Source organism: Mixophyes fleayi, chromosome 2 (genome assembly GCF_038048845.1).
Source record: "Mixophyes fleayi isolate aMixFle1 chromosome 2, aMixFle1.hap1, whole genome shotgun sequence".
Classification (NCBI taxonomy): domain Eukaryota; kingdom Metazoa; phylum Chordata; class Amphibia; order Anura; family Limnodynastidae; genus Mixophyes; species Mixophyes fleayi.
In genome coordinates, this window is record NC_134403.1 from 256,224,630 (window position 1) to 256,245,851 (window position 21,222).

Sequence of the window (21,222 nt, forward strand, 5' to 3'; positions counted from 1 at the left end):
TATTGTGCCACATCATGGGAGCAGATGAGGCAACAAGGACAACCAATTGGAGACAGACAGAAGACACAGAGGGCAAAGTGGAAGTACATTTACTAAGAATGTGGACAGACATGAGTCAAGTGGAGCAGACAACTATGAAACAGATAAGGAGAGCAAACAAGTGGACAAACATGAGATGAGGGTAGACAGGAGGGCCCATGGCAGAGACAAAGATAAAGAATTTTAAAGAAGGAATCCAATGGAAATGGTGTGCCATACTAGGGAAGGCAGGCAGATTCTGGAATTGGCTAAGGACAAGGTAGCAGCAGTGTGTGTGGAACTGAACGCTGATGGAGGCGCTCAATACTATTGTATTTATTAGTCAGATCTTTGCAACCAGTTTATTGCTAGCCCTCTCCCATACCTCCATTACATGCAGAAGGTGATGGTCATTCGAAGAAGATGATGAGAGTGGGAGAGTTGGTACTGGAGAGCAAGAAGTGTTATGACAAGAGCCTGCAGGGACCAGGTCTATTTGCCACCAGTACTGTAACCACAGGCTGCCCACATAAATCTCCTTCTTCCCAAATTACTGTACTTGTGTGCCAACAGCAACCAGTGCACTCCTCAATAATTAATGCGGTAGGAGACTTAAAGTATTTGCTTCATTTTCTGACTAACTACAGCATTCCTCCTTAAACATTAGGTTACGAGGAGTAAACCAGTGAATGACTACAAAATAAAATATGGAGAAGAAATGCTTCAGATGATTCGACATAGGCTGGACAACAAAGATGTGAGCCACCTGCCAACCCCTACATTCAGCCACCTAACTCATCTCGACCAGGGAGCTCCCCTGGATTTTAGTTAGTATATTTTTCTGTTCTGTCACTTTTAAAATGATTCATTGCTTGAGTAGAGGTATTTAGACTGAGTTTAGCTTTACTGTGAGTTTGAATCTGGTTCTTAGTAACAGTATAAAATATATCTCTCAAAGTAGAACTTGCAACTAGGGCAATTTCACTTTTAACCATATTTACTTGTGTTATGATTATTTTACTTTGGTATATTGGACGTCTATATCAGTAGGAATGAATGTTCTGTATTATTGTATTTATAGCATATATTTCCTGGTGGTTGATACAATTTTACTATTAGTTTCAATGCTTTAAACTGAAACTTTGCATATGGTGCTGGTGATTATATTTATTTTACCTACATCATTACTAACACCACCAACTTACAGCTATTTTGTTCTTTAAAAATCTGACTGCATCCATTTTATTTATTGCTGGGGTTTTGTGCTCTTTTTCTTTCTTTCTTTTTTTTAACTGTTATTATTTTGAAACACCACTGCCCTTTCTGTTACTCCTTACATCTACAACTGAGCACACAGGGGATATATTAACAGTGCAACAATGCTGTGATATATATCTCATACTTACCTACTTTCTTCAGCTCCCTTCCGGGAGCCAGCCAGTGGAGGGGGGCGTGAAGGGGCGGGGTGGCCGAAATCGCGTCATTTCGGCCCCGCCCCTGTGACGTCATGACGCAAATTGCGTCATTTGACAGCGGGGGCGGGGCCAAACGCCGCGATTCACCGGGAATCGCGGCGTTTGGGATCTAATTCTGCCCACTTCACTAGGAAGTGGGGCACTTCCTAGTGAAGTGGGCAGAATTCGGGAGATTGCCACACTCGCCCGGGAGTCCGGGAGACTCTCACAAAATGCGGGAGTCTCCCGGACATTCCGGGAGAGTTGGCAAGTATGATATATCTGAAATATTACTGAACATCTGGTGATTACAATGTGCTTTTATACCAAGATAGAGCTTGGCTCATCCTGTTTCTTTTGTGCTTCTCAATTTTTTATGTGCTATTTTAAACCTATGTATTTTTAGGGCAGATCAGATAACGGCTGGAACTGCCCTCAGAGACTGATGAGGCATTATATTGAGCTCTGGAAATGTGTTTAATTGGTCCATTACATAGGATTGGCTCTCTTCCAGGCCATTAATTGCATGTGTTTGCAGGAGATCAGGTGGCAGAGATGTGACTATATATTATCCTTTCAATAAGGTTTGCAGCAGGCTTAATCCCATTAATATGTGCATCCTGCTTCTCTTCTGCTTCCACAGAGGGTTACATTCTATATGGCTCTAAAATATACAGGCCAGCACACAGATTATTCTAACATAACACACAGTGTTAACTAGCCCTAGCGTTAACTTAGAACTGTTAGCACACAGCAAATGACACAAAGCAACAAACAGTTCTAATCCCAAAACCAGTTAGCTACATTCACATACAAGTAACTTGAAAGTTATTTTACAGCATACAGCAATATATACAAAATTAAAAGTAAAGGAGTTCACGTGGTATTGAAGGGACATAATTTACACGGACATATACAATTAAATATACAATATAATAATATATAATTATACACATAGTTCAGTGTATGTAGCTCTAATATTGTGAAGTTCTATTGGCTTAATTATATTCATTCTAATAGGAAAATAAACTGTTTACAGATTTGGTACTAATCTCAAGTGGTTGAAGGTGAGATGTACATTAACTGCTTCTCCCTGACTTTAAAATAAAAGCAATACATTATGTGCACACTTCATAAATAGCCAGAAAATGCAGACACTAGGTGAGTTTCACAAAACACTGTTGTCAGGGTATTCAAACTTGAACTGGCGATGCATGCAAATATCACAAGATCAGGTTGCACCAAGAAACAGCAACACAAAATGAATTTCACAACAGTCTACAAAAACAGATTTAAAAGAATCAAGAAAAGCACTGCAAATACTGATATAAGGTATCACAGTCCTGCATTCCACAGTGTATACTTTAGAGGGGCTACCAAAAAACATAGAGACCCTGAGTTGTAATATTTCCATCTCCATTAAAGTGCCTATGTAATAAAAATAAAAAGGAAGGAAACAATTGAGCTTATTTAAAAGGCTTATTAGTACAGAATTATTTCCCATCATCTGAAATTACTACTATCATATTCCAAAGAATCAGATTATTTAGCATATTAGTATCACAGCAAAATAAGCAGCTTTAAACTAACAAATTGACAGCTAATTTGGCATGATATGTGGCCAGCCGAGCCAAACAATCCAATTTTATCATAGAATAAAAAATCTTTGCACATGGGGTCATTGGCTGGCTTGTGGCCTGGAAGCAAGAAATGCCTTTTTGCAATCCAGTTGTTAGGCCTAACACCAGGGGCTAGATTTAGTAAAGTGCGAATTTGAAAAAGTGGAGATGTTGCCTATAGCAACCAATCAGATTCTAGCTGTCATCTTGTAGAATGTACTAAATAAATGAGAGCTAGAATCTGATTGGTTGCTATAGGCAACACCTCCACATTTTCAAACCCATAGTTTAGTAAATCTAGCCCCAGAACTATTAGATTGCGTAAGTTTGCCCTCCATGGGCCTCATGTAGAGTTGGATGCAAGTCTAACTGATCAGCACTAAAAGCACTTTTGGCCAAGGATCTATCTTAGTTTGCACTCCGACCGAGAAGAATCACCCCCTTGCACCTCTCTGTGCTTAGAGGGGTGGAACAGGGAAGGTAGTATGCAAACATAGCTCTTTACATGCTATGCTGAATTGAAAGCAGCCGCAGATAGGTCTTTAGAAGATGTATCTTTTGCGAGTGCTTTCTCCTGGTGCACCCTCTCCCAACATCTCCTTAACCAACCCTAGTGCTGTTTGCAGTGTGGGGAGCACAATTTTTTTTTTACATTAATTTAGTTATTCATTTATCTGCTTTAAAGGGCCGCTGTGACTGATACACTTAAGTGTATCATGCACACCGACCCAAATAAAGAGGTGGGTTTGTGTTATTTGCATAGTATTCTAAGTCACACAGATCTAAAGATCTGTGAGACTTGGAATCCTGTGCAAATTACAGCATGCAATTTATACTTATGATTTCAGTGTAAACTGCTTCCAACTCTACATTAGACCCTATGTGTGTAGAACAGTTACTTGCAGAGTTGGTCAAATTGGAAATGGTTTATACAGCATGGTATAATGTATGCTCACTAGATCAAATCATGTGGTTTCAATAACCATTTCTTCATCAGCCAACCCCAAGCAGACTATATTAATTAGGATATGACTACAACTTTCTGCAAGATTACTGTTTCACTGCAGCTGGACTGAAATCATCTTTCAAAAGTAAAAATAATTAAATTATAAGAAAATCATTATGCCAAGGCTTATTTGATAGCAATATAATTTAGTTTCTTTTGTTTTCGCCTAAGCCCTTAAGTGCTGGTAAACATCATGCCACTTTAGCTATGGTAATGGAAGGAGAATTTATTTTATGTATAAACAGTGTCACTTCTGTACAGTTACAGCCGGAACTGTTCCTATGACAACACTGAAGTAAGAAATTGAATATTCTTTCATGAATCAGGCCACGGAATAATGAACCAAATAAATATATACTGTAAGTTAACATTAATTAAAAAAAGAGAAAAAAATAATTATCTTTAAATGTTCACTTAACATATAAAAATACAGCTTGGCTTATATAAAGGAGCTACTAATAATATTCACATACCCATTTTACAACATACTTGAACCAATGGGTTTCGACTAGATTATTATTAAGCATCACATAGTGTGTTATCATGCCCAAGTACTATTTCGCTGTTTATGTTACACTGTGTGTAGACAATGTAAGTCCCCTTTTTGCAGGAGTTGTCTGGAAACAGAAAACAACAGTCTAATTGCACAGTCAATCTAGACACAATGGTAAGCAATTCTATCAAGATATGAGAACATTTGCATATATACCTCTGAATGTTATTAGTAACTCTTTTGTATAAGGCAAATTGTGCTTTATGGTTAGTGGTGTTTTAAGTCGAGGCCTATTTCATGAATAATATAATTTGTACAAGTGAAAAAATATTTTTTACAATCAAACCACATGTACAGCTAAATCATTAAAACAAGACAATTGTGATACATAAGGTCATAGTGTGTGGACATGAAATTGATTTGTGTATGCTGCAATCTGTGCAATACAACAGGTACTTACTCTATAGGAAACCATTGCAATTACTTTTCATATTTTTCTATATTTAAAAGTGATTTAAGCTAATTGCACACAGGCGCTTTTTAATGTTATGTAATGTATTAAATATAGATATAATGTGAATATAGATTTACCCTTTCTATCTTATTTTTATTTGTTTTTAAAGGGTTTCTTAAATAAGTTTCAAACATTTCTTTTGTACTAGATATATTTTATATCCCTGTTTTTCACCCGTCCTTTTTTAGCAATTTTCTTTTCCTGTGCAGGAGTACACTGACTCAATATAAAATGAAAATGGGAAATGATGGATAAAAACTGTTGGATGCTGCACTTTTTGCACATCAGTAATAAGTGACGGAAGAAAAACATATTGAAAAATGTCCTTGATAAGATCAAACCTATAGACCTACAGCAATGTTGTTTCATCTCATCTCCTAAAGACATGTGAAGCACTTTGCGAAAAAACATCTATGTTCACATGCCCTTAAGCTGGGTACACACTACAGGCTTTTCCCCCCATTATAGGGCCAATCACACAATAAACGACAGATAGGTCCAATATCGCAATAGTGTGTACGCTCCCACGATCATGTTTTATCGTACCAAAACATATCGTATCGCTTCATTTGATAAAAATCTCTATAAGCGATGGAACAATGTCAGGCAAATTCTGTAGTGTCTATGCACTCATGACCAGCAGTGTAGGCAGATCTCCATAGAGTTTACAGAGTCACAATCTTTTTCAGCATCTTTTTGTGGAAAAATCGTGCAAGTGTGTACACATGAATTGACATGCTGACCGGGACTTTCAGTCATTGGTAAAATTGTTAAACATATCGCATCGGGATAGATTATCCATAGTGTGTACCCAGCTTTAGTCTTACTTTTATCTCTCTGCTATGACTGCTTAACAGGTTTGTTAAAAAAGGCATGGTAAAGTTTATTTTAACATGGACATACCAGTTATATTGCCCTTAAAAGAAATAAATACCGGTAGGTTTATATTTTGCATATTAATTAATATGTCCAGCATTCATTTATTCAGAGTCTCATAGTTTTTATATAGGTTTTACTTCTAAACCATCTTTGTTGTGCTTTTATTTCTCTTGCTTGTATGTGTGGCCAACAGGTGCAAATATTTAAAATAACTCAACAAGAGGGGGAAGCGTGAATAATAATTGGTAACTTATCATACTTGTGCTTTAAAACAATAATGAAGTGCTATACACCCACAAGCCTTTCACTTATTAGTATGAACATACATAGTGGATGGATGTGTAAACTCACAAAGCAAAAGCAAGTCCAGGTTTGGAGCAACACTGTTGCAGAGATGACTTTTTCCGATGTACCAACGACGGGACAGATTGTTTTATGGTGAAACATCCATTTTCTCTCTTTAGAAACAAACATTCCATTGTTTTATTCAATTGTTGCTGGGAGGTGTTTTTGGAAAGGGCTTTTATTTGCAAAACATAATGTTAATTGCATTTAACAGTGTTGTAAGATAAACCATAGGGCAAAATCAAAGTTCTGACTCAGGAGTGATTGCCATTACATAGGCACTCCCATATCGCCCATTTGATGCTCCACCCAAATCCAAAGGAGAGGCATTTTCAGGGCCGAGACATGGACGATGAGATGGCATTGGAGAAGGGGTCTCACTAGGCACTTTGCTCAAGATAAAGCGTGTTTCGTCGTTATCCTCCAAGTTGGAGATATCCTTCATCATACGACCTTTCTTGTATACCACAGATAGCCTATTGGAGCCATCTGGTAATAGTTGCAATTGCGAAAGAATCAAGATTAAGGGCACTGGCAGGATTGCTAATATTATCAGACAAACAAGTAATGACAGAGCCCATGGAGGATACAACAGAAATTGTTCTGCAGCCTGAAACAGAAGAAGGGCATAGTAAATAAGTGAAGTAAAAGCTTGCACCCTAAGATAGAGAAAAATCCATAATCTATAGTCACACTAAAATATATACCTTAATCTGTTTTGAATCCACAGACACATTTACAGGACAACAGAAAGGACGGTATCAAAAAAGCTTACTGTTCCAGAACAACAGACTCTGATACATAAAGCAAGCCTTATAACCAGCACCAAACATGCTGAAGAGGAAAACCATCATCTATTAGTTGTCTCATACAACCCACACTAAGAGGCTCTATGCGGAATTTTGGGAAATTCCCAGGACTGGTGGTACCATTAGTCACACCAAGGTGGTTGCCTAGAATGCCAGTGGTTAGGGGGTTACTAAACCACTGCATGAGTGACATGACATGATTTCAATGTCCCTGTGGTGCCCCCTATGCTGACATGAAGGAGAAGCAGTCTGCAACTTCTTACTTGTGAAGCTGCTGGCTGCTGCTCCAATATGCCAGTGTTACACTGGGAATGTGGCGCTTAGCTATGATGTCACAGCCAAGCGACACACTCTCAGTCCTAGGAGGAAAGGCAAGCAGTGAGGGTGGGGCACAACCCAAGAGAGGGCTTCGTTTCTGAAGGCTGGGGTGGAGGGGCGCTGACTAGGACGCAAGTCCTGTAAATTCCTACCAGTTCTATAAAGAGAAAAGGATATGGAAAATATCAATATAGCTTTCCTAAGATGTAAAACCTGCATGCACATTAATACCTGTGTATACTTGGGTTTCCTCAGGGTACTCCAGTTTCCTCCCCCAGTCAAAATATACTGGTTGTTAATTTGCTTCTCACAAAATTGACTCTTATGTGTATGTGGTAAAGAATTTAGATTGTAAGCTTCACTGGGGCAGAGACTGATGTGAATGACTGGGCATTCTCTGTGAAAAGCAGCATAATATGTTGGTGCTAGAAGCTTAAAGGTTAATAATACCACAGGAAAGGAGCGAATAGCACAGTATAGGCAGGAATATAAAATCCAATGTACAGTCTCCTGCAAATCATCAAATGTGGTAAAGCTAAACAGTGGCATAACCATGCCTGCACTAATCTGCACTAATGACTATAATTATATTCCAAGAACAGTGAACAAACCCCAGCAGGATGGTAAAGAAACATCAGCTGACTATAGTTTTTAGCAGAAAAAATAGACAGTGAAAAGATGTAATAGGGACCGAAATGTAGCAGTAGGAACATGCAGGTTATATAAAGAAGTATAGATAATAAGACTATACTGTAGCAGTTGTCTTCTGTGTCATATGACCTCCTCTGCACACTGCCTGGAGGTTACATTGCCTGTCTAATCGGAAGAGGAAGGAGGTAGCGCAGTGTATTCTACACTATGTTCTCTTAATCCTTTGAAGGTCTCCAGACTAAAGGTAAGCAATAAAGTTTACTAGACTAGCTAGCGAGTATGGACATGTATGAAGTTCTTTGCCATATAAGGTATAGAATTAGCTAGATCTCTGACACCTTCCAGGATGTATAACAAAGAAAATGTGATTTATTTATTTTTACGGCAGTAATCATCATAATGACACTGATGTCACAGACGACGACAACACCGGCAGAAAAAATCTGATTTGAAAAATGACTATAAAAACTGAATGCAGACTTAGCATAAAAATGACAATCTACATCACCGACTTACTTCTGTTACATCCTGGCAAAGACAGCAGTTGTATTCACGTCAGTTTGCATAGCGACTTCTACTTTTCTGTATTTAAAGCGGCAATGCCAACAGGCAAAGACTTTGCTAGCTCATTTAGCAGGCTATACAGTTTTACATTGCACACGGCTGCTGGCATTGCCGCTTTAAATACAGAAAAGTCGAAGTCGCTATGCTCCTCCATCTTCTATATCCCCATCCTACAGGGAACTCAGTTATGTTTATAACCAAACCCCACAGGACAGAACCAGAGAGAAAAACAAATCCCTCCTAAAAACAAATTTAACTTTGTTAAACTTTAACAGAAAAACTAGAGAGTAAACAGGATGGGTGCTCAGTGTCGCCCAATGGATTCAGAGAAAAGGATTTAACATAAGTATAAAAAACCTATTTTCTCATCCTTTGTGGGCCCCTAGTACCTTGCGACATCCCAAAACTGCCCCTCTGGGTGAGTATACTCACAAAGTTGCGGTGCACAACACCTTCCTACCAAGACAGGGGTCCTTAGTTGCAAAAACATTGAACCTGTAAAATCTTGTAAGCATATGAACTGAACATAATGTGGCACAGTAGTTCAGCCAAAGCAGCGAATCATGCCGCCCACTAAGTGCTCGGCGTTCTGGTAGAATGACCCTTCACTACATAGCTACAATGTTTCTCACTTCAGTTTAAGTGTGATACATCACTGTTATAGTCGGTTTAGATGACATCCAACCTCTTTTAGAAGCATTGTAGAGGACCAGAAGCTCATCAGGCTTCCTACCATCTATTGTTTTCCTAACACATATCTTTAATGCCCTGACAAAATATAGCAAGTAAAGAGATCCCTCTTCCTCTGAGGACTGATTTTGACCAAATGCCGGAATCACTATGTCCTCATTCCTGTGAAATTTAGAAACCACCATATACTGAAAAGAGAGTTTGTCTGGAGAACAGTCCTATCCTCATGAAGAACTAGATGGAGACAACTGCAAGACAGAGTCCCAAGTTCTGACATCCCTGGGCTTTGGAAATGGGTACAATGAAAACTGTCTTCTATATCAAAAACTTGAGATCCACAGTACAGTGGATCAAACGAAGCATGCTGTTGACACTAAATTCACATCCCAAGAAACTAAAGGAGGACTGAATCGAAAACTCAATGTCTCCCTCCTGTAGAAAAAAGGTTTGCACCTCCAGTAAATGCACTAACTTTCTCTGGAAGAAAACAGAGAGTACAGAAATCTGAACCTAGAGCTATGTATACAAGATTGTAATGCCTTACAGAGGGATTATGTGCAATTATTACTTCAATTTTATGAATGAATGAAGTACCATTTTAGCTTTCCCTAACCTTCATCCATATCTTAGTTTCTTAGTCAAGTCTACTGAGCAGAAGTTATCTACTACACACACTGGATACAGAAGGCCAAATAGGCCTTCAGAATAAAAGAGAGAGGTCTGGGACCCTGGAGAAGGGATATGCAATAGTACTGTTAGCTCAGCCTTAAGCAGGAAAAAGAGATGGGTTCCGGGCTTGCCCCATTCAGGGATGCTATTTCAGGACAAGAACCAGTTAGTCCTTTGTGTCCTATTAAGTGGGTCAGAGCAAACAAATTTCCAGTGGATCACAGGAAAAATTGTCTAGTCTATAATACTTTGCTGTGCCATGGGACAAAATAAAGATTCATGAAAGCTCTTTTTTGAAGTTTCAATACAATTCCAGTTTCCAACAGTTTTGCAAGTAAGCCAGGATGGGGTGCTAGTGAGTTGTGTAAGACATTACTAGGTGTTGTGAACCAAGGTGTAAACTCAGGACAAGGTTGCAGGAGCACATCCAACCTTAGACTCGCCCTGTAGCTGGAGTAAGAGATACGGCAACTTTGAGATGGCCAGAGCTGTATTCAGATGTGGCACACCGTTACTGTACATTGAACACGGCAAAACGCCCCTTTCCTGCCCTGTTCACTCCCCAAAATATTGTTCTTGTGCTCTAGGATGGAGTAGGGATGCGTGTTCACAGCAATATGTCCCAGTTCTGGGCATGCGCAGAGTGATTTTGCTAACGATACACTCAAAATTGGGTGATACGTGACCTTATGGTGTGGTTTTGCCATTGTTTTGGATAATATAGTTATTGAGACTAGATATCTTCTTTAAATGAAGAACAGATGACAAAATAGTAATGCATAATAGGGTGGCTATATATTATATACCTTCATATGTTATTATATTTTTAATTAAGTCAACAGAATGTCTACAAGAATAAAGTCATAGGTTTGTGTGTTTTGTGATGGTTTTCGAGAAGAAGTTACCTTAGAGGAGTTGTTTAAAATAGTTAAGTAAAGGAATCCATTTTTCATTAAATTGTACAAATGCAATGATAAACAGGCTAGGACACCATAAAATGTAATAAGATTAGCACACATGCAATAAACATACAGATAATTGCTTAAAGCTAGTAAGTTATACCCCACTATACCTTACCGGTCCCATCTAGCATTTTATGTTTATTTTTCCCCACAGAGCAATTCCTATGGGCAAATGTAAATGTATGAGCATACTTCGCCACCAGCACTGTAAGGGAAGAAGGAGAAGGGATGTTCTTCTTATGCAGTTTATCTGGTTTGCTTTCTCACCGTCGGTAACCGACTAATACCGACCACTCTAACTGGTGTCACCTGCCACCAGACACTCGCCGACTTGCGAATGCTAACTGAGCAATAGTTGTAGGAGAATTCGGCTGCCACTACTAGGCTCCTTCAAGGTCGCCTAGAGCCGCTTACTTCTAGGTAGCTATTATAGCTGCTGCAGCGCCTCTTTGCTGTGGGCTGACTTCCTGACCGCTTACTATGGATCAGGACTGCTGGGTAGTGGGCAGAGCATTGACACAGAGAAGCTGGGTTCAACACAGGACAGTCGGGGAATGGATTAGAGTGTAAGCTCTTATATATTGGTCACAGGATACAGCAGGCAATAGGCGTTTTTATTAGGACCCCTACACACTAGTTGGAGGTACTAATGATCATCCAGAATTACAGATGGTATAAATCAGTTAAAATACAAAATACAGCACTTGTATACTGTTTCTGACACACATGTTGGCAGGGGGTAACCCAGCCCCCTTCCTAGCTGGCACCACAAAGTCTGAAATATTACATCAGATATTTAGCATCAGGATGTAATATATTCTCCAATCCTGGATTTAACAAAATTCAATTGTGCGTTCTTAAATTACTTGCAGGTTGCATTATTCATGTAGTTCGTCTATCTTTTAGCAAGACAGGATAAAAGGTAACGACCCCCTGCTGTGTATTCAGGCTAAAAAAGTGTTGGTCACTCACAGATGAAAAAGGTTTAATTAGCATGGGATTTCCTTTATTCCATTTTTACAAAAACACATTTCCTCCACCATATGCTACTGCATTCGAAATCAATAGATTTCTAATTCAAAAACCAGTACATTTACAATGATATACATAGACACCCGTGCACCACTAATTGAAATAAATTTATATAATAAGTTATTTATAAGTGATCTAGCCCCAGCATTTGGGTCCAGCATTAACATATTGCAGCAGTGGCGCACGCAGGGGGGGTTTTTGAGTCTCTAGAAACCCCCCCTGCGCTAACTAATTGGCCACTGTCCTATACAGCAGCCGCGGCGCTGTCAAAGAAGCGTCCGTGGCGGTGCTGTATTGTATACAGCACCGCCGCAGATGCTTCTTAGACAGCGCCGCGGCTGCTGTATAGGACAGCGCTGGCGAAACGGAGCTGCTTCGCATGCGCAGCAGCTCTCTCTCGTGGTTTTTTTTTTTTTTTTTTTAGGTCGGCGGGAAGAAACCCCCCCCCCCCCGACAATCCTCCGTACGCCGCTGTGCAGGGAGAAAAGGCATCAGGCAAGCACAGAAGTCACGAACAGGCCACTATTTTTAGCCAGCTGCCATAACAGTCCCATCTGGGAAGCACATTTCAGTGAGCATGGAGACCTGAATCCAGGTTATTATTTTCCTCATGACAAGGCCCCCATGCAATTGCAGCCTCAATTGTTTTTGCAACCCTACCCATCTGCCAATCAGCCCTTTTACCGAACTCATATATTTTGTCATTTTTACTTGGTGATTTCTAGTGTTATATTTATTTATTTTTCCCTTTATTCTAATGTGATTGGTGGTATCATTATTTTTATCATATTGTTTCTATGTTCCACATTTTAGAGTGGTTTATCTATATGTAGTTTTATTTGTTATACTAATAAACCTAATTATTTACACTCGCTCCTGCCTGGATATTATTATTATTATTATTTATTTATAAGGCGCCACAAGGTTCCCGCACGCCAAACACAGTACAAACAATCGACAGTACAGGGAATAACAGTACAGAACAATCAACAAGTAGTACCAAAACTTCAGAGGCTCCAGGCAAAGCAAATATAATGGAGTAGGAGCAGAAGAGAAGGTAGAGAGACAGTAGGGAGAAGGGCCCTGCTCATAAGAGCTTACATCCTAAAGGGAGGGGAAACAGACGGCCGGCACAAAGGGAGTAAGGGGGGGGAGCAAGCGCACACCTCTACAGAGGAGGAACCAGGGGATGGGAGCGAGCATGGAGAGAGGGTTAGGTGGAAGGCTGGTAGGCTTTAAGGAAGAGATGGGTTTTGAGTGCCCTTTTGAAGGAGCACAGGTTAGGGGACAAACGGATGGAGCGTGGGAGGTCATTCCAATGCAGGGGGGCAGCTCGGGAGAAGTCTTGAATTCTGGAGTGGGATGAGGTGATCAGAGTGGACGAACATTATTTCATCATCATATCCATTGATCTTCATATCGGGACAAGTGAGCGCAATACCTACATTCGTTCATTTTAATCACAGACACAGGCTGAACAGAAGACAGAAAATTTGGTAGATGGCCCTCCAGCAGGTAGACATCTTAAATTAGGTTCGATAGTTTTCCATGTCATTGCATATCCAATGGACAGTTTGACCCAGGAAAGAAAACCACTAGCCAAAATTGACATGGAGGGAGGGATTTTCAACTATTCTTCCTATATGTATGCAATTGGCCAGGGGCCCTGAGTTGTTTTTTTTTTACCATCCTCTGTATTACCTATCTCCCTAGAATTTTCACTATGTACACTCACAAATATTTGCTATGTTTATGATATAAGCTTCTGTTCCTATGGATAGGTAGTATAGTGCAATCAGTTACAAATAAATAGGTGGTGGGCCATCTCTCAAGCTGGCAGTGTGATTTTTGAGATAGCACAACCCAATGAACATTGCCTTAGGCAATGTACAAGATTCATGCAGTATTTATTTTATTTTTTATATCACTGCAGAGAAGAGAGGCATATCTCCAGCATTGGGGGTACTGGAGTGGCTAGAGTAGGTCACAATATGGATGGCGGGCAATGACCCCTTTACAAGGCACCTTGTTTGACAGTGAGCCACAGAAAGTTCCCTATGGTAGACAAGAGGCTGCTCCATTTAAATCTAGTTACACATGGGAGGATCATGGTCAAAGTCAAGGTAGGGTCAGAGTGAGTACATCCTAGGGCCAGACAAGGGTGTGTGTTGTGTTCTCCTATTTCATGGTTGTTAGGGTAGGCCCAGAGGGGCCCTCTAGAAGGTGTCAGCTAGTGTACACAGTGCTTTTGCATTCTGCCTTTTCCAGTTTATTTACTAAACACTGTGACCTAGATTTGTCATACTATAGTCTCTGTTACTTTATTTCATGGTGACATGGTGGGCAAAATTCAAGGGGGTAGGGGGCATTAGCAGTTCAGCAACATGTGTTTTTCTTTATTCTGCTCAATTTATAGATTCAATACCTCACTTGCCAATAAGAGTACACATGCCTATTTCAGTGCTAATATAATTGCAAATGTGAAGCTAATAATAATAATAATAATAATAATAATAATATCATCACTATAGTAGACGTTTGAGCAGTTGAGCAAGCTACTGTATGAGAAATGTACTCAACAATGTATAGATATTTTTCTGGATACTTTTGCTACGAAAACCTTTATCATTTGTTTTTCTGTTTTTAACCTTGAATTTGAACTTTATGGAGTGTTAACATTTTATTGACTCAACAATCTGTAATCTGTATGGAACAGTACACTTTACTCACCAGTTCTTTGATCCATGCACTGTATCCTGGTGGACTGATGGCTAGTTGAATTACACTAGCTGACAGCAAAATTGCCATAAAGATTGGTGAAACATACTTCCATGTATAAAAGTAGTAGACATATGGACGAAACCCGAGCATCTCTGTGAGCTCCTGCATAAATCTGAAAATACAGAGACAAAACTTTTTTGAACCAATGCCTTTAAGAATTCACAAACAACACAAATATTTCTTGGTGCTGATTTGCAGAATGGGGCGACGTGGTGGTTTTCAATTATCCTATGATAATAAAAGGATTTCTTTAAGAATTAGTGCAGGAAGGTCAATAAAGAAATTGCCCTTTATGTTTATTTTTATTGTAATACAATTTAAAAATGATATTATTTACAGTATCTGCTTGTACATAGGCTAATTGTAGATGACCATCTGTAACTTAAAGTTGCTGAAATCACATAAAAGCAACATTTTAAAGAAATTTCTACATTTTCCCTTAATCAAACCCAAAAATACATAATATCATTAATATTATTTTATACAATTCTGTAAATAATATTTGTAAGGTCTGGTAAGCCAATTTGCTCCTTGTGTACTGTAGATTGCACCCGTTCTGGTGAAAATCAGGAGAAATCAGAATGGACTTTACAAAATTATTTTGCAATGGAGTTTCTGAAATCTTGAAAACCCTTTATATATTATGTACAGTTTACAGCAAGATACCAATAGCCAACTATAGTGACTAGAACTGAAATAGAAATGTATTAAGTGGAGATGTTGGACCTTATTTAGTAATATGCGGTGGTAAACAGATTTTCTATAGCCGCTTATGGCAGTGATTGAAATTCTGTAATTGCCACAATTGATTACAAAAATATGTCCGGGGCAGCTAAGTGATACTCATCTACCCAGTAATACTGGCCCGATGCTGTAAGGGCTTCACTCCTGAAAAGAAGAAATGGAGGATTGCGGGGTATGACCACAGTCCTTGTTAATTTGTATGGGGAAGCCATAGCTGGAGAAGGCTGATGTATCTCTTCGTGAGCAGGGGCTACCGACGGCGATAGCTGGCAGTAGAGGGATAGGGAGAGATAGGGAGATAGGCTTTTCTATGTTTAATAAATTGGCCCCTAAATTTACATCTATATATCTATATATATATATATATATATATATATATATATATATAGTTATATATATATAGTTATATATATATATGTGTGTGTATATATATATATATATATATATATATATATATATGTATATATGTGTGTATATATATATATATATATATATATATATATATGTATATATTTATATATATATATATATATATATATATATATATATACATTTAGATTTATACATGTATAAATATATATAATTTATATTTTGCATTTTGCTGACGATATTAGCCAGAGATGATCAATACTGGACGGACACAAATATTATTCATAGCAAAAACCCATTTGGTTGAACTAATGTGTAAATTGAAAAGGGAAAAAGAGCATTGTTTTATAGCTAGCCCATTTTTTGCAAAGCCAAAATGTATTTACATCATAGTGTTTGTTTCATCATGGAGAAAACGAGTTATTAGGCAATTTGCACATATTTCTATTTTGCAGCTTTTGAATATGTAGTCTGTAAATGAAGGACAGGACAGAAAGACCAATGTGTTTGACAGACAGGGAGTGGTAGAATTCTTACTTCTTTGTGCCATACACCCAAGCTACTGCAATGTTTTCCAGGATGACCACAATGGTGAGTGGTAGTGTGGCAGAATAATCATCAAACATGGTGACGAAATAATTCCCAGAGCGCTGAACAAAGATCAAGCCCAGCAGGAAGGCAAGGATGCAACAGCTGACTACAATTATTAGCAGAAAGAAAAATTATACAGTGAAATGATGTGCATGAATGCAACAGTATCAACATGCAAGTTATACGTGCAACCCACAGAGGATCGGGACAGTTCAGCTATCAGCAGAACTTCCTCATTCAGGATCCACTTGAGTTTGCTATGAAAAAAATTAAATCAAATAAGTCACCAAACCATAAACATGCCAAGATTAAAGTCTGCACTCTCCAAAGTGATGCATATACATAAATCTTTGGGTAGCAAACAAGCTATGTCATGATTAACAATAAAAGAGCAGATCGTATGCTGCAAAAATCCATTATCAAAGTTAAAACAGGAGAAAAACTTTTCAGTGCTTCAATTAAAGAAACTCTTTTCAGCAGTCATAAATAGCAATGGGTCTGTGTATGCTTGTCTACATACATTGGTTGTTTGGTGAACATGCATATATTTCAGTCACACAAACATTGTTCAAAGAGGGACAAACATCTGTTATAAATACAGTAGGTGTTATTAACCTCTCATTAGTACTTACTCATCTGTATTTGCAGTTTTGCGTTGTCATTGCTAAAACCATTTTATTTAGACATCAAATTAATCATAATATACAGAATAGGAATAAACAAATCTAGAAAAGAATACACCAAGAATATATTTTATTGTTTATCTCTCTATATTTTAAAAGTACCATTTAAAGGAAAGTGGTGTTTTTTCTTGTCTTTCACTAGCAGTAACTATATTTACAGGGTTTGTGGGTTTTAGGGTTTGATTTATTATATCTGTAGAAAAAGGAAAACTGTAGGTGTTTTACTAATCAATCAGATTCTAGCTATCATTTTCTAGAATGTATGCAAAATGTTAGCCAAAATACGATTGGTTGCTATGGGCAATAGAAAGAAGAAAGTAGAAGATGGTATCGGGAGAAAGCAGAAGGTGCTATGTGACAGAATCCCAGTGGAGGGAATAGGGAGTCAGAAGAGAAGGGAGGTTGAAAGGGGAGAGGATCCAAGGCAAAACAGTCCCAGGGAAGAGGGTCCCAAGGGATACCAAGGAAGAGAAAGAGAGAGGAGACCTACACACCATACAATTACACCTCTTGCTCGCTATCTGAATGACTACTTATGATAGTGCAGTGATAAAGGAAAGCATCCGAGCAGGCCCTTTTCAAACTGAAGCGACCTGGTTGTCAACTTGAAGGCCATTGGGGCACCAGCGGAGCAGTGTTCAACAGCTTCTAACATGACAGTGTTAGAAGCAGAGAGCAGCATTGCAGAAGTAGCGCTTAGCATAGCTTGTGGGTAACTACAAGAAGAGGAGCCACAATACACAACACTAAATCACCGGGAGGAGTCAGGCTGCGATTTGATGGAAGTGGTCTCACTTTTTTTAGAATATTTTGGGATTTTTGTGTTTAGCTAAAAACTATATTTATTTATATTTAATTCCATGGTTCCCAGGCACTGTCCCAGTCCCAATAACTGTTCTAATTTTATTTGATAAATGACTTACAGTGTAACTACCCTCAGTTACAAATTCCTTTCTATGCTAGTTGTGAAAATGTTGTTCCTTCAGTCACAGTGGAAGCACAAAAGCAAAAATCCACATGATCGGGGACACAAAACTTCAAGAAGATCTCTTTTCAACTGGCCCGGCCCTTTGTAGAATCTAAAGGCAATAGAAAATAGTCCCAGTTCTTAATGAACCCCAAACCCTCCTTCCTACAAAAATATTTCAGCACCTTTTTAACCTCCCTGGCTATCTATAACTACAAGCGCTGGCATGCACATGGGCACAAGTGCATACTAGAATTTGTAGTGGCACAATTGTGTGGACGATAAATGTCCCCCATAATGAATAAAAAATATGTCCACTTAATAAATATAGAGCTCATGCTGCATATCTCTAGTTTTATACAACAAAAACATGCACAAGCCACAACATGCAATATTGTAAATATAAAGCTAAACCATAATTAAATTCTTTGCTATTTTCACACAATTAGTGTTACCCTAAAATTATGCCCCTAAATATATTTTGTGACTTACATTTATAGGGATATAGAATATATGTGTGTTATTTCTTTGTAACTTTTTTCACTTTATTTTTATTTAATCTTATAATTTTTTATTAACACTATCACAAGGAAGTAGGAACTGCCTCTCATGCAACAGAGTAAATAGGCTAAAATACTCTCTGATGAGCCCAGAGAGTAATAAAAAGACCAAAGGGTCATTCTCTCACTGTCACGGAGTCAATCCTGGGCTCTCTTATGTTTCCAGAGGGAAAAAATTCCCCTTCCTCCCTATGTGTGTGACATGGAAGCAGCATTTACTGGCTCAGGAAGTGGATAGAAAACAAAAATGTCACCATTCACTCCCAGAAAGAGACCAATGTTCACTAATTGCCTGGAATGGAAAACATCATGATTGACAAAAGCCCCCAAACATTAAGAAGATTGGACTGCTGCACTTCAAGGCTTACTTAACTGGAATTGTTCATATAATCAGAACCAGAAGTGATCGTATGACCAAGAAGTCATCCTTACATCCTCAATGGCAATTGTAGCCATGAAATCCTCTATAAGTAATCAGCAGCCAATAGTTAACTGCAACTATGACTTAACTCCTATGGACAAGGATATCAGGGATCTGTAGTGTGTGGATGCAAGGTAAATGTCTGTAACAGTGAAAGGGTTAAAACCTCCTTCTAACAGTCTTTCCAACTAACACTGTCCCTATTGAATCTGAAAACAATAGCGAAATCAGCCCAGTTCTCAATGAACCCCAAACCCTTCTTCCTACAAGATTGTTTCAGCATCTTATTACCCTCCCTAAGCTCCCATTGACTTTCTTGTGTAACATGTGACACAGTTAGCAGTTAAAAAAGTATTATTTTCGATGTCCTTAACTTAATCTTACAGCTTAATTTCCTAAAATCATCTTAGAGGAACTTTTTATCTCCACCTAACTTTGTCATATGTAACAGTTTGTACCAAGACAAATAGACCCTACCCAGCCCCATCCAACAATCTATTATCCAATTCTCAATATTGACCCAAGCAATCGCTCAGGAAACAGAACACTATTCAGCATTTAAATTCTTGGCAACAGATTAACATATGTCTATTTTTTATTGCACTCCTATTTCCCCCTTACTTCTACAGCATGTATTCTGCTCCAGTGATGCTGCTGCTTTATATCTCCAGTATCACTCAATTTGGCATATTTATTGTGATCAGGAGCAGCCTCCTTGACACACTTCCCTCTATCTTGATCTCTGATGTCTCTACTACCAACTTCACTGGCCCCAACCAGTGTCTAATCAGTGTGTAGAAAACTTCTACTAATGTTGTCTATGGACCATGGTGTTGATAACTGCTCATTTAGATGTAACAAACAAATGTAGAACCACACTAAGCGCATACATAGAGCAAAAAGTACACTGGGTGGCATTAGCAAACAAGGAAGACATACTCTTAGTTACTATATGGGCATTTACAAAATAATTTTTCCACACAACTATATGCACACAAAAAACATCTGACCCAGCAATCGCTATACACATAAGAACCATATAAAAATGCACATAAATATCAAAAAAGTTGACCCTTAGAAAAAATTTCGATCAAAATCATCTTGCTTTTCCATGCTATGAACACCTGAATTGCTTTAAACGGCACTTACATCTGATAGGACACCTGTACTGCTTACTCATATTGCAGATACTTAGCAAATAACTGATGCATTTTGTGATGCCAAAACAGTAAAAAGTGGCTTGTACCCAGTTATTTACCATCTTTACATCAAAAATCTATCTGCAAACGTGAGGATATCCAATTAGAGGTAAATCCACATAAACTCTCGGGATTCTCCTTTGTGAATTTTTTTTTACATTGAACCACTTACCAAAGACTGGGGACTAGAGGCCAGAGAACACAAGTGGGCTTTATCACAAGGAATCTTAGGTATCCCTCATTTGAAGTATCAGAAGAGTTGTCTAGCCTCATTGACATATACTATAAACAGCCAAGCCATAAACAATTCAAAAATATCACTAAATTACTGATTTGCTTGCTTATGTGTACAAATGCAGCAATCCTTGAAACACAAAATATATCAGTTCTTGTTCAGATTAGGGTCTTACTTGTGTTCTAAGACAGTCCATTTGTGCAAAAACAAAACAAATATACAGTTATAGATGAATGCCAGTGATGGATCATATGCAGTCATGGCCAAAGGTTTTGAGAATGACACAAATATTATTTTTCACAAAGTCTGCTGCTTCAGTTTTTATGATGGCAATTTGCATATACTCCAGAATGTCATGAAGAGTGATCATATTAATTGCAATTAATTTCAAAGTCCCTCTTTGCCATGACAATGAACTTTATCCCAAAAAGAACATTTCCACTGCATTTCAGCCCTGTCACAAAAGGACCAGCTGACATCAGGTCAGTGATTCTCTCGTTAACACAGGTGATAGTGTTGACGGGGACAAGGCTGGAGATCACACTGCCATGCTGATTGAGTTAGAATAACAGACTGAAAGCTTTAAAAGGAGGGTGGTGCTTGAAAGCATTGTTCTTCCTCACCTTTTATTTTAGACTGTTTTGCTTGT

General features: G+C 38.5%; 1 protein-coding gene across 2 annotated transcripts in view; it reads right to left on the reverse strand.

Moving 5' to 3' along the window:
- Positions 1–5,970: 5,970 nt before the first annotated feature.
- SLC6A17 (solute carrier family 6 member 17) overlaps positions 5,971–21,222 on the reverse strand; it is a 62,073-nt gene continuing 46,821 nt past the window's right edge. For both annotated transcript variants that reach the window (XM_075195923.1, XM_075195922.1), the window contains exons 10-12: positions 16,455–16,614; positions 14,754–14,916; positions 5,971–6,938 (exon numbers count right to left, since the gene is read on the reverse strand). In XM_075195923.1, the coding sequence (XP_075052024.1) occupies positions 6,570–6,938; positions 14,754–14,916; positions 16,455–16,614 (692 nt within the window). In that variant the 3' untranslated portion in view covers positions 5,971–6,569. The remainder of the gene's footprint in view (positions 6,939–14,753; positions 14,917–16,454; positions 16,615–21,222) is intronic.